At 39.9% G+C, this 14771-nt stretch overlaps 2 protein-coding genes across 2 annotated transcripts in view; both read left to right on the top strand.

The window, feature by feature from the left end:
• The window catches only part of LOC109913838 (cadherin EGF LAG seven-pass G-type receptor 2-like), a 990249-nt gene that overhangs the window by 632573 nt on the left and 342905 nt on the right, over window positions 1–14771 (top strand). The gene's annotated exons all lie outside the window — the stretch shown is intronic.
• The window catches only part of sars1 (seryl-tRNA synthetase 1), a 28297-nt gene continuing 22251 nt past the window's right edge, over window positions 8726–14771 (top strand). Inside the window, exons 1-2 of the mRNA XM_020519103.2 lie at window positions 8726–8965; window positions 13419–13489. Of these exons, the coding sequence (XP_020374692.1) occupies window positions 8830–8965; window positions 13419–13489 (207 nt within the window). The 5' untranslated portion in view covers window positions 8726–8829. The remainder of the gene's footprint in view (window positions 8966–13418; window positions 13490–14771) is intronic.

Raw genomic sequence — 14771 nt, 5'->3', positions numbered from 1 at the left:
CAGCTGAAACAAATCAGCCTTTCCACCTCTCGATTTGAAATACAGTGTCATTAAACTTTAAAAAACCCCAATAGTAACTCCAATGGTTCCTAATAAGACTTTTGAATAAGCAATCCCAGACTTTGTGAATAATTCATTTCCATTTTCTATCTTAAACAAAGTCTTAACTATTTATTAAATACACAATAACTTTAGCAGAGAGAAATTTAAACAACAGTAAACTAATTAATGTCTATGCTATAAACCTATAACATTTGTTCTCAGCTCTCATTCACATAAAAAGCAAGCAAACAGTTAATGGATAACTAAAAGCAACAAAATTGACCAGATAACTTAAATGGTTTTTATAATGCATTGTTTCACAGGGATAGATGGGGATCCTTGGTTCCAATTCCGGAACTGCCGATTAGAGTCACCTTCTCAGTTTACCCAGGCAAAGGCAGTAACACTGCCAACTCAGCTTTCTACTCTTTGGACTTCTGGAAACTGGTATGAGAGATTTTGCAAGGAGCTTTCATATCTTGATGGTGTGTTGTCAGCAGTCAAGCTCACCTCTGTGGAAACACAATTCAAAAAAACAGTTCTGGTTACATCCTGATAGACTGATCATCTCTTCCTGAGGCCTCAATTACCACTCAACATCTACCATTACCTTGAACATAGGGCCTCTTCCAGACTTACCAGAACCAATTCGCAGGTACTGACCTAGTTAATAGCCAAATTCTGCTATCTGTATAAACACAACGCTATCCCCAGGTTTGCTGGATCTACTGCTGGATCTGAATCTTTTTAATCAAGAATTAGCCGCAATTAGCCTCCAGCCCTGGCCTTGCAAACAAACAAAGCATGTTTGATTTGTTCTTTTCCTTTTAGCACAAGCTGTCCCAAAGTACAAAATCATCTTGAACTCGCAGCTCCCAGTTCACAATTCCAAAACAAAATTGAAGAAGAAAATGAAAAATCAGTGAAGGTTTTAACAGCATTCAATAGATGTGAAATAGATACTGATTTAAAATACTGATTTCATAAAATATGCTGTTTACCTTTTCTACAGTCATTGTGTCTACCTTTTTGCATTTTGTTCAGTTTTTGGTTTTACTTTCAGTGAATTGTAGAGCATCATTCACAATTTAAAAGTTTTTTTTTGTTTATTTGTTTGAGCAACATGTGAATGATGGCAAAGGCACTAAAATCCTGTGCCCAGAGGCACCAAACAAATGTAGTGGCACTGGTAAAATTCAGTACAACATGAAACCACATGCTTGTTTTCTTGTTGACAAAAGACACACTTTGTCAAAGCTTTTCATCTTGTATTCATCAGATCATTTTACAACAATATAAATTCAAGGGGAAAAACGAACATTTGTATTGCAAGAGAGTGCAGCTTGGTTGGCAAGTGGACTCCGAGTGGTACTGAAGTTGATTCAAAGTGGACACAAAACGTTAGCTCTGTTTCACATCCTGCTGCCAGACATAGAGTCATAGAGTTGTACAGCATGGAAACAGACCCTTGGTCCAACTCGTCGATGACAACCAGATATCCTAAACTAATCTAGTCCCATTTGCCAACATTTGGTCCATATTCCCCTAAACTGTTCCTATTCATATACACATTCAGATGCCTTTTAAATGTTGTAATTGTACCAGCCTCCACTACTTCCTCTCGCAGCCCATTCCATACACGCATCACCCTCTGTGTGAAAAGGTTGCCCTTAGGTCCCTTTTAAATCTTTTTCCTCTCACCTTAAACCTATGCCCTCTAGTTTTGGATTCCCCCACCCCAGGGAAATGACTTTGGCTATTCACCTTATCCATGCCCCTCATGATTTTATAAACCTCAATAAAGTCACCACTCTGCCTCCAATTCTCCAGGGAAAAGCCCCAGCCTATTCAGCCTCTCCCTATAGCTCAAACCCTCCAACCCTGGCAACATCCTTGTAAATCTTTTCTGAACCCTTTCAAGTTTCACAACATCCTTCCTATAGGAGAGAGACCAGAATTGCACACAATATTCCAAAAGTGGCCTAACCAAAGTCCTATACAGCTACAGCATGACCTTCCAACTCCTCTATGCAATGCATTGACCATGAGGGCAAGCATACTGAACTTCTTCTTCACTATCCTTTTTACCTGCAATTCCACTTTCAAGGAACTATGAACTTGCACTCCAAGGTCTCTTTGTTCAGCAACACTCTCCAGGATCTTACCATTAAGTGTACGTACTGAGTTTCTTCAACATTCTCTGTGTTTGTTTCATAAGAACCTAACCTCCGGCTCTGACAATATCATTCTTACGACAAAACAAAACATAATGAGACTTGGCTTTGAAATGAAACAGAATCTTACATTTTAAATTAAGTTTGTAATATCATTGCTGACTTGTGAAGTATCACCATCAATAATATAACATTGTGTTATTTCTAATCCATGCTGAATAATCAAGATTGTGCCTACATATGTCTAGAGAGAGTCTTATCTGCCTACAAAGAAGATCTCAGATCCATCATCATTATCAATTTGATAAGATCTGAATGTTCTAATCTCATAACATTCAACTTAAAGTAGAAACATTTCTTTAGAGTGAAAATTTGACTTCCACTATTTATAATTCATGTGGTGTTAAAAAGAAGTCACAGGCAAAAGTGATAATAGATCTCCTCTCACTCAGCACAGTGACCCTGACACAAACTGTGGCACTCCTCCCAATATGTAGATTGAAACCAGTTGACATTGCACGAAGGAGATCGGACATTGAACCTTTTTGCATGTTCCTTGGGCACACAGCTTGCATATAGATGTAATGTGCCTACTTTGCAAGACTTAAAGTTCCTTCAGTAATTCAAACTTAGACACGATTGCACATTACCAAAGAAAGAACTTTGAAATAAGTACATAGATTCCAAAAACAGCAATGAGATAAGTTTTTTTTTTAATGGTGGTGCTGGTTGAGAGACAAGAACTGACCAGGACTGTTCTTCTTAGCATTCTGCCACGGGATTCCTGATATTAGCCCAAAGTTATTGATGGGGCAATATTTTAATATTTCTACTATAAGAAAGCATCATAGAATCATAGAAAGGTTTAGGACAAGAGGCCATTTAGCCCTATTCCATCTGTGATAGCTATCTGTAAATCAATGTAGCTACATTGACTTTCCTCCCCAACCCTCCCCCACAACATGGACATTTTATTTCTCTTTCTGCTAATCCAATACTCTTTGAAAGCTACATAAGCAATCCTACAACCACCTTTTCAGATTATTGCAATCCAAATCCTAACCATTTGCTGTGTAAAAAAAGTTTTCCTCATGTCACCTTTTGTTCTTTAACCTTTTGTTTCTTCTGGTTTTCAATTCTTCCACCAATGGGAACAATTTCTCTTTATCTTATCTGTCGAGAACCCTCATGATTTTAAACAATTCCATCAGATCTCCTCATCTTCTCTTCACTGGGGAGGACAACCACGCCATTTCCAACCTCACTACATAATAATAGCCCCTTCATCATTGTAAAAATGCTTGTACATTATTTCCACCTCCTTTTTAAAACTTTCACATCTTCCCCAAAAATGTGTGGGCCAAATTAGTGCTTTGTAAATGCTCATCATAAATTCCTTCCTTTATCCTCTGTGGCTGGAAATTTTCAAAGTGACAGGTAGTCCCTGTGTGGTGGTTGATGCTAGTAAAATGCAGCAGGGCAGTAAGTACCCTTATTTGGTACACCTTTCCATCACTGAGGGTCCCGCTAGTGGCAATGTCCCACAATCTCAGGAAACTATTCTGCCATTTTCTGGGACCCCCGTCCCTCAGTCCATCTTCTTTAAAGTGTCTTCTAATATAGCCCAGGAGCCATCATGCCATCTTAACTCACCTATGCCAAAGATAACCACAAAAAATCCACACATGTGAAGATGGTGAGTTTATGAACCTATGACTCCAGCAACATCAGCCAGTCACTTGTATGTGCCTGCATATGTATGGATGTTGTCAACACAAACGAACTTTTGACACATGAGTGTGATGATATCTTTGGAGTTCGTGATCTTTGTTTCCTTTCAAATCTATTAAGTTTTTTCATTAAATAAACCAGAGCTGGCCTTGTAAAAGCTCTAGGTTTTGATCGACAAAAATAATATTTTAACTTAAATATTAACATAACATCAAAACCTTCCTGCCTGATGAAATTTGCATATGAGACAAGAGTATACATCAAACACTAGTAATTCCACTCAATGCAAGTTTAAGAAAATCTTTGGTTGTTTTTGATGTCCAATGAAATTGAATCTCTGCTCTCTTCTTGTAAATTACTCCATAACCACATTCTCAGCGCTGGATACGATCTCTAGCTTTAATATTTGGTTTAGGACGGAAAACTGATGATCACAATTTTGTTTCAGAGATAGTATTCAACTCCCCCTCCCATTCCGCAGACGACATGTCCATCCTGTACCTCCTGCAGTGCCACAACGATGCTACCCAAAGGTTGCAGGAACAGCAACTCATATTCCGCTTGGGAACCCTGCAGCCCAATGGTATCAATGTGGACTTCACAAGCTTCAAAATCTGCCCCCCCACTCCCCCGACCGCATCCCAAAACCAGCCCAGCTCGTCCCTGCCTCCCTAACCTGTCCTTCCTCCCACCTATCCCCTCCTCCCACCTCTAGCCCCAACCCCATCTCCTACCTACTAACCTCATCCCGCCCCCTTGACCTGTCCGTCCTCCCTGGACTGACCTATCTCCTCCCTACCTCCCCACCTACACTCACCTTTACTGGCTCCATCCCCGCCTCTTTGACTGGTCTGTCTCCTCTCCACCTATCTTCTCCTTTATCCATCTTCCATCTGCCTCTCCCTCTCTCCCTATTTATTTCAGAACCCCCTTCCCCTCCCCCATTTCTGAAGAAGGGTCTAGGCCCAAAACGTCAGCTTTCCTGTTCCTCTGATGCTGCTTGGCCTGCTGTGTTCATCCAGCTCTACACCTTGTTATCACAATTTTGTTTCCACTTTGTGCTGTGAACATATGGGCAGCGCCACCTATTGTCAGGCAGTTGCTATTCAGTCATTTTGTTGAATCCACATGTGTGTTCTCCTTGCACCACCTAGCCATGGTGTTGATAATAAACACAAGGCTTTTTAACCACCATCCCAATCTTGCTAGCCACTTCAAAGCAGACAGTGCAGAACTAGACTATACGCTCAATTCCTGGAGTGAGGCGCTGACCCAAAACATGAGGGCTATTACCAACTCTTTACTGAAACTTCCAAAACAGTTTACAGTGACCTGTAATTATAACTGTTGGTTGATTTATTATTTAACATTAAAAATCCTGCCTTTTGTTGTTCTCTTTCTGGTAATTTAACTTGCTTTTTAACATGTGGATTGCTTTTAAATAAAAGACTGGCTGGGAGAAATATGAATTAGTCCATTCTAAAGATCAAAAATGTAACTTGTCAAAATACGTTGAATATAAGTCATATTGCACTTGATGGGAAAACATGCATTGTCTACTGTTATAAAATGTTGTTCACTGATACTGATTTCCACATGAATCAACACTCCAATGTGCAATGTGGTACAATACCTTTGGAAAGGCATCATCAAATATTAGATACACATTAGGCGTTAACAGTTGAATCTTGATTAAAAAGAAAACATATTGTTTGAACAAGTGTAATGGTACAAAATAGACTGAAGATTATAGAGAAATGTTTGAAAATCAAAGTTCTTAAAAAATAATTTAGACTTCCACAAAATGCAGAGTTAAACCATACCCATGGAGGGAGGGTGAGAGCTAGTGGGACTGGGAAAATAGAGAGAATGATATCAGCATAGGTTCTTGCACATTCCCACCACTGGAGTCATTTCCCAGTGACAAGCTGAGATGCAGATATATCTGACCACTCTACAGAAGTAGGAAATGGTTTTAAATAAGTGAAGCCCCAGTTTTCAGGCTTGCCAGCATTTTTCTGGAGTCAGGCGACGCCTGCAGTGGAGATAGAATGCCAGTTCAATGGTGGCAACCTCACTGAGAGGAGGTCATCTGAGTCAGAGACTCCTGCTGTCCCACCATGATCAGAAAAATATACCCATGCAATACTGTTCCCTTCATTGTAACAGATCTACTGCTCTTCCATTGTGAAATATTTAATCAGTTTTACCCCTCTACGGGTATATCCATTTTAAAAGTCATATCATCAGAATTTCCTAGGGAGCGCCTACCTCTCCTAGTGTCTGAGACTCTAGACCCTATGATTGGGTGGGGAGCGTTGAGAACCTGCCTGCAGAACTTACCACTAGAGGAGGTGTGGATGTGTTCTCTTCCCACATTGGATTTCTTCAAGATCTTTGGGATCCAGGCAAATTTTTAGCTGTCCATTTGGCTTCTCTTGCACAACAATGGAATTTATCCCAATCTGTAGGCTCTGGTGATAACTTTCTTTCTCTTCATTTCTTGGAGCTCTTTCAAACTTTTCTTTTAGATCAGATAGTACTTGAAGTGGAGGATGGGTCACATGGTTTTTTTTTAATCCGTTCATAAAGGCTGATATTTGTTGCCTATCTGTGACTGTCCTTGAACTCAGTGGCTTGCTAGGTCATTTCAAAGGCTTGTTGACAGTCAACAACAGGTGTGGTTCTGGAGTTAAATGTGAACTAGACCAAGTAAGTATGGAAGATATTTTTCTGACAATCAACAATTGTTTAATTGTCACTGGTCTGAATCTCAATTTCAGATTTATTAGCTGAATTTAATTTCTTCCAAATACCATAATGTGATTTGAACCTATGACCTAGAGCATCAGTCTGAACCTCTTGTATACTAGTCCAGTGACATTGCCGTTACAATACTACCACACTAACAAAGGATCAATAATGATATCATATTCAAAATCTTCAAAGTGTCAATCTAAACATCTCATCAAAACACTTCAGAGGCACTTATACCATAAGCATATGCTTCTGATTCAATGAGTGTGGTCTCTAGAACCTTAAGTGCTGCTTCTTTCACTTCATGGTTTACTTAGATAAGCTGCAGCTCTTCACAACTATTCAACCCAAAGATAGCATGACAGTCTCTTTCAGTGACAAAGAACAGTCAGTCAGATTTTTTCCTTCAGGTCTTGCTCTATTTTGCCATTAGAATGATGTTGGTAGCCATGCTCTTTAAAATTTTCACAGTATATCTCGTGGCAAGGCCTGAATGGGATGATGTTGCTCTGAATTCCAGTATCAATCATCAGCTTCAATTGTACAAATACTTTGCTGCACCACAACTCATTTCTTTCATGTCACGATAATGCTATAGTGGCACTTTCAAGACAAACATATGAGATGTACAAGAGAAAATGCAAATCTTAAATTTCAAAGGGTACAGAAAAAATAACTGAAATGCATAACTGGTCAATCTATATCTCAAAAGAGAAAGGACAGATTTGAACTTTGGGTGAATGTATCCGAATACAGAGAAGTTTGCCGATGATTGCACAATGTTCAGCACCATTTGTAATTTCTCAGATACTGAAACAGTTCATGTCCAAATGCAACAAAATTTGGACAACAGCGAGGTTTAGGGCTGACAAGTAGCAAGCAACATTTGCACCATATAAGTGCCAAGCAATGATTATCTCCAGAAAATGAGTATCTTACAATCACCCCTTGATATTCATTATCAATATCTTGGGGCCTACCATTGACAAGAAAATGAAGTGGATTAGTCGCTTAAGTGCTGTGGCTACAAGAACAGGTCAGAGGCTAGGAATCCTGCAGTGAGTAATTCACCTCCTAATTCCCCAAAACCTGCTCACCATCTACAACATACTAGTCAGAAATATGGTGGAATAGTTGCCTGGATGAGTGCAACTCCACAACACTCAAGAAGTCTGATATTATGCAGGACAAACTTGTTTCGCACCACATCCACAAACATTTAATTGCTCCACCATCGATACTCAGTAACAGCAGTGTGTACAAGATGAACTGCAGAAATTCACCGAAGCTACTTAGATAATACCTTCCAAACCCACACCAATTACAATATGAAAGCAGGGTAGCAAGGGCAGCAGATAAATAAGAACAGCACCAATTCCCCTCCAACTTGCCATCCTGACTTGCAAATATATCACCGTTTCTTCAATGTTTCTGGGTCAAAATACTGGGAATGCTTCCCTAAAGACACAGTAGATCAACTGACAGCAAATAAACTGCAGTGGTTGAAGGCAGCTCACCACCACCTTCTCAGGGGCAATAAGGGTGGATAATAACAGTCACTGTCACACACATCTCATGAATGAATAAAACCAGCTGCATCTGATTAAAGGAAACATTATATGTGACATTATTATGAAAAAAACAAGTCAACATTTTTTAATTTTTTAAAAACGCCGTGTATCATCAGCATTTTCTGTTTCTATATTAGTACATGATCTCATATGCAAGAATGTATTTGTAATTTTTGCACAAAAAAGGAGCAGAAGTATGCTATTCAGCCCCTCGATTCTGCTTTGCCATTCATGGGTGATCTGATTGCAACCTCAAAGCTGCCTTCCGGCCACCGCTGATAACTGTTCCATTCAATTGTGTGTCCAGACTTCACCTTTGGGAACCGTAACGCGAAAGAACGTAGGAGCATTGCAGCATTTCATGTCGTTACGGCCAAGAACCTGTTGGTGGCGCTGTCTGGAGCGGTTGCCGGGACTAAGCCTGAAGCCCACCGCGTATGTGCGCATGCCCGATGCGGTAGAGATTGTGCGCATGCCCGGCGGTCGGTGGTAGCATCCTGAGTGAAGTGTGGAGCCGGGTTGCCGGTGTTGATCGGTGAAGCCGTCTCGTCGGCATGGTACTGGACCTGGACCTGTTCCGCAAGGACAAGGGGGGAGACCCCGAGAAAGTCCGCGAGAACCAAGTGAACCGCTTCAAAGACGTGTCGCTGGTGGATAAATTGGTGGAGGCGGACTCGGAATGGAGGAAGTGTGGGTGTCGGTGCGACCGCTATTGGATAGGAGTCTTTAACAGGGCCTCGGGATGTGGGGAAGGGAGAGGGAGAGGGGATGCCCTCCGCGTCCCCGTCCCCGTCCCCTCACCCAAGGAGGGGTGATCCGAGCCCATCGAATGATGCTTGCGGGCCGGGGCTGCTGCGCATGCGTGCGTGCCTGCCTGCCTGCCTGCAGACTTGTCAAACCCTGAATGGGAAGATGACTGAGGGTGGGCTATCAGCAACAACCTGACTCAGATAACCTCAACCCTTAATGGAAATCCCATTCTGGTTGCTTTGCTGACCTTTGAGGGGAATAGAAAAAGTCTTTTTGTGTGGGCTGAAGCTGTGGCTCAGAGGTTGTCACTACCATTTTCGAAATAATTAATGACAGTTCCCCAGATCTGAAGGCTAGCGAGGGTTCTCCTAAACCATACCGATGGTAGGTTCAGTATTGGACTCGGGTAGTTGCTGATCGCAGTACTTGTGTGGGGAGGTGAAAATCGAGACGGTTTTCAAACCTGATTCTGTGATTCAAGGTGCTGATCGGGTCTGGTAGCATCTCCGGAGAGAGAAACAGAGTTAGTCTGATGTGTACAGAACTCTGAAGAAGAGTCATATCGGGCTCAAAACATTAACTCTGATTCTTTCTCCACAAAAGTGACCAGACCTGCTGAATTTTTTCAGCATTTTCTGTTTGTTTCAGAATTCCAGCATCTGCAGTATTTTGCTTTTATTTGAGTGCTGATCTAGTCTATTGAATCTTTGGGGCCTAACTCACTTCAGTGCATCCAGTGGTTCGTTACAGTGCAGTTGCCGAATAATTACATTTCTAGGTATAGAGAAAGAGAGCTTGACGCATGCTGCTGCAGCATGCACACAGAATAATTAGAGTTCCAACTAGGCAGAAACCAAGTAAGGATATTGCCATGCTCAAACCTAATTTATTGTAATAATGCCTTTAGATCAATAGACACAGTGAAAATGCGCCCTTAATATTTGTTGTCATTGTCACAGTTTTTTTTAAAAGTGGTTTCTAATCATACGTCCTTTCAAAATTAAAAGCACAACTTTACTTATTAAAGTAACATGAAATGGTGAACTATTGAAAAGTGTTGCAGTGTTCTTTACTCATGGAGGAGGATCTTTTGTGAAAAACTTGTCTATTGGATACTTGCTGGTAGTTGTATTCAGCGATACAATTACCTTGATGTAGTAACCATGTGGTGCCACAGGGTGTCTGCTATTGACTTTCGGAGGCTGATGCAATCTCAAGCAAGCCAGATTTTTGTTTTACCTTCAAGAGAAGTTTTTTTTTACTGCAGTCTTTTGCCATAACTGTTTATTTCTGACTTTACATTTAAGTTTCTGGGATTCTTTTCTGATGGGATAACTGATATGTGGTCAGCTGGAATCATTTAAATTTAGCAAACTAATATATTGCAATGACAGACTGAAAACAAAAAATGCTGGAGATCACAACGGGTCAGGCAGCATCCATGGAGTGAAAGCAAGCTAACATTTTGAATTTAGATGACTCTCCATTAGAGCTGAAGTGCTGTGATTGAGAGACATCTAGACTCGAAACGTCAGCTTGCTTTCTCTCCTTGGATGCTACATGACCCGCTGTGAACTCCAGAATTTTTTGTTTTCAGTAGAGATTTCAGCGTCTGCAGTAATTTGCTCCTGTATTGCAGTGACAGGGCCTTCGACCCATCACTTTTAATTCCCTCTGAGTAAAATCTCAAAATGCATTCCCAGGCATAATTAAAGTAATTTCCTTTCTGTTGCCAGTGTACCAGTCCCTGAAAGGTCTTGTATCTAGTAAGGTTGTGTTGTGGAGGATATAAATAGTAAATGGATGTGAAGTAAATAAATGTTTGAAGAAGATTTTACAGATATTGCACAGAAATTAATATTAATTATTTGTGTGTGAAGCAGGTGGGTGTGGGTGCACATCAGATAGTACAATCCTGCTTCAATTTTCCTAAATATTTTTCTTCCAAATTGTGGTTGCCCCTAAAAGTTAATGCTAGCTAACAAGAATTAATAAATGTGTTCAGCATTCAGGCATAGAAACATTTCATTTAGGGACTGTTATGCTTTAATGAACCATGTCAGCTAAAGATTCAGTAGCCCATGTTAATCTACATATGAATTTATTTCTAATAATATGTTCACCAACCTAAATTTGGTCCCGGTTAAATAAATCCTCAGTATAAAAAAATTGGCATTCTTGCCCTGCCCAAGTCCTGTAATCAGTAACTCTGCACTGCACCAGTGGCAGCCTTTAGCATTCCTAGTTTTATTTCCTCCATCATTAGCGGCTGTACCTTCTACTACTGAGGCCCTTTATTTTATAAACTTTTCCATCACTCAACCTGCTTTTATTTCCTTTAAGATGTTTTCTAAAGCCCTGTTTCTCATCTGCCATGATATCATAGAGTCATAGAGTGATACAGAATGGAAACAGGACCTTCGGCCCAAACTGGTCCATACTGACCCTGGTGCTTACTGAGCTATTTCCAATTGCCCACATTTGATCCCTATCCCTCTAAACCCTTCTCATCCATGTACCTATGAAAATATTTTTTAAATGTTGCTATTATACCTGCCTCAACCACCTTCTTTGGCAATCCATTCCATATATGCACCACATCTGCATGAAGAATTTGCCTCTCAGGTACTTCTTAAATCTATCTCCTCTCACCTTAATTCTATGCCCTCTCCTATTCAGTTCCCAATCCGTGGGAAAAAGACTATATATTCATCCTGTCTACGCCCCTCATGATTTTATACACCTCAGTAAGGTAACCCATCATTCTCCTACATTCCAAGGAATAAAGTCCTATCCTGGCCAACCTCTCCCTATAACTCAGGCCTACTAGTCTTGGCAACATCCTTGTAAATCTTGTTTGCGCTCTTTCCAGTTTAACTATGTCTTTCCTATAACAAGGTGACCAAAATTGTACACAATACTGCCAAGTGTGGCTTCACCAACGACTTATACAACTGTAATATAACGTTCCTACACTCAGTGCCCTGACTGATGAAGGCCAGCATGCTACATGTCTTCTTCACCACCCTGTGCACCTGTCACACTGCTTTCAACGAACTCTGTACTTGTACTCTTAGGTCTCTCTGTTCCACAGCACTCCTCGGGGCCTTACCTTAAACTGCAAGTCCTACTTTCCAAAGTGCAACACCTCACACTTAATCTCTATTGATTTGCATTTGCCAATCCTCAGCCCATTTCCCCATCTGATCAAGATCCCCGTGTAATTTTTGATAACCATTTTCGCTATCAGCGATACCTCCTAACTCATTAAACATGCCTTGTGCATTCCCATCCAGATCATTTATGTAAATAACAAATAATGAAGATCCCAGCACTAACCTCTGTGGCACACTGCTAGTCACAGGCCTCCGGTCTGAGAAACAACCTTCAACCATTACACTCTGCTTCCTACCATCGAGCCAATTTTGAAGCTAATTTGCTAGATCTCCCTGGATCCCATGCTACCTAACTTTAATGACTAGCCTGCTGTGCAGGACCTTGTCAAAGACCTCACTAAAGTCTATGTAGACAACATCCACTGCCCTACTCTCATCCATCCTCTTGGTTACCTCTTCAAAAAACTCTAAAAGATTTGTCAGACATGACTTCCTGCGCACAAATCCATGTTGACTATTCCTAATCAGACCATGACTATCCAAATGTTTGTTGAACTTGTCACTTAGTATCCTTTCCAATAACTTGCCTACTACTGATGTCAGGCTCACTGGCCTGTAGTTTCCTGGCTTGTCTTTGCTACCTTTCTTAAACAATTGAACAATATTAACCACCCTCCAGTTTTCTGGAACTTCACCAGTGGCTAAAGATGAAGCAAAAATCTCTGCAAGGGCCTCTGCAATTTCTTCCCTAGCCTGCCACAATGTCCGAGGATGGACTTGATCAGGCCCAGGGAATTTTTCCACCTTAATGCGCTTCAAGGCTGTAAACACCTCCTTTCTAATAATGTGTATGCTGTCCAAAACATCCCCACTTGTTTCCCTTATTGCCTTAGCATCCATGATTCTCTCCTCAGTAAACATTGAGGAGAAACATTTCAATAGTGAAAAGTTATTCTTGGACATTCAATGTTCTTTGGTCCTTAAAATGTTTAATTTCAAATTGATAAAATCCACCAGTTAAATATAATTAATTCAGTATTCTGTCTTATTATCAGTGAAAGCAAAAAAAAATCTAAAGAAGGCAATTTTGAGAGTTTACTTCATAGTGCACCAACCAGCTTATTTAAGTTAGATTTTTACAAAATAATTTCATGATATAAGTCAAAAATAGCATCTTCAATCCAGTGCTTGCCATTGGTCAGGTATGTTCATACTTCTTTCTCCTCAGTTGTACATACAATTGTATTATTTGTGCTTATGCCTCTCTTTTTAACCAGGTCGGTTCCGCGTCGACAACTTAAACAAATTGAAAAATCTTTGCAGTAAAACAATCGGGGAAAAAATGAAGGTAACTTAAGCTTGTCTAACTTTATGATTACCGGGTCACACCAGTCATCAATAATGGCCTCCATTCAGTGTTGTAATGTTGATTTGTAGCGGATCTTATATATAATGAGCTATCTTACTGGAGTGACAAATAAATAGCACGACAGCAAGAAAGAGGACGAATTTTTAATCTTATACCAGCTGTCATATTTTGTGAACGTTCTCAAGTGCTTCACAGGTATTGAAGTGAAAGTCATAGTTGTAAAATAGTTAAACTGGTAACCCATTTCTATGGACAAAACACTCCAAACAACAAGAAAAACGATCATGTAATCTATGTTAGTGATTTTGATTGAGGGATAAATGTCGATTAGGAGACCTGACTTGTTTTCCTTTAGTGGGAATCAAGATCAATGATATCAGTAAATATAAATCCTTGGCTCTGCTGTATCACTCCTATGTCAGAGTTAGAAGATCATAAAATGAAGCACAACTCTAGAAGTTTAAACGTACAATCTAGGCAGCCACTTTTGTAGTTTTTTTTTTTGCAAAAAATTAAATCAAGGTTCTAAATAGTCAGCATGGATTTGTGCACAGGAAGTCACGTCTGACAAATCTTTTAGAGTTTTTTGAAGAGGTAACCAAGAGGATGGATGAGAGTAGGGCAGTGAATGTTGTCTACATAGACTTTAGTGAGACTTTAGTACTGCTATGGAATTGTTTAAATTCGCCTTGAAAAGGAATTCAAAACCTCGATTTAATTTTTTGCAAAAAAAACTACAAAAGTGACTGCCTAGATTGTACGTTTAAACTTCTAGAGTTGTGCTTCATTTTATGATCTTCTAACTCTGACATAGGAGTGATATAGCAGAGCCAAGGATTTATATTTACTGATATCATTGATCTTGATTCCCAAAAAAAAGCCTGTGATAAATTATCGCTTTGATGTCTGTAATGTGTCATGTGGAATTAGTGGTTAAATTTTGAAGAAATTAGCAAATTGGCTACATTCATGGAAGCAATGTGATTATTAATAGTAGCAGTTTTTTCTGGAGTCCAGGCAATAATACCTTTTACTTTCAGCAGGTTATAACTTCATATGCTAGTGTGCTCAATGAATGATGTTTGATCAAATTGTGTATTGGCAAGTAAAACATTTGGTGAGCCTTGTGAATCATAATTTGAATAATTGGACTGAGATATACTTTCATCTAACTCAGTAAGCAAGTTTTGTTAAGCAGATTTGTGACTTTTAATGTACATCCATATGTAATTATAAAACTATTTCAGTTTTTATAGCTCGG

Source organism: Rhincodon typus, chromosome 25 (genome assembly GCF_021869965.1).
Source record: "Rhincodon typus isolate 14 chromosome 25, sRhiTyp1.1, whole genome shotgun sequence".
Taxonomy (NCBI): Eukaryota; Metazoa; Chordata; class Chondrichthyes; order Orectolobiformes; family Rhincodontidae; genus Rhincodon; species Rhincodon typus.
Note: the sequence above shows the minus strand (reverse complement) of the source record. Positions and strands in the feature narration are given on the sequence as shown.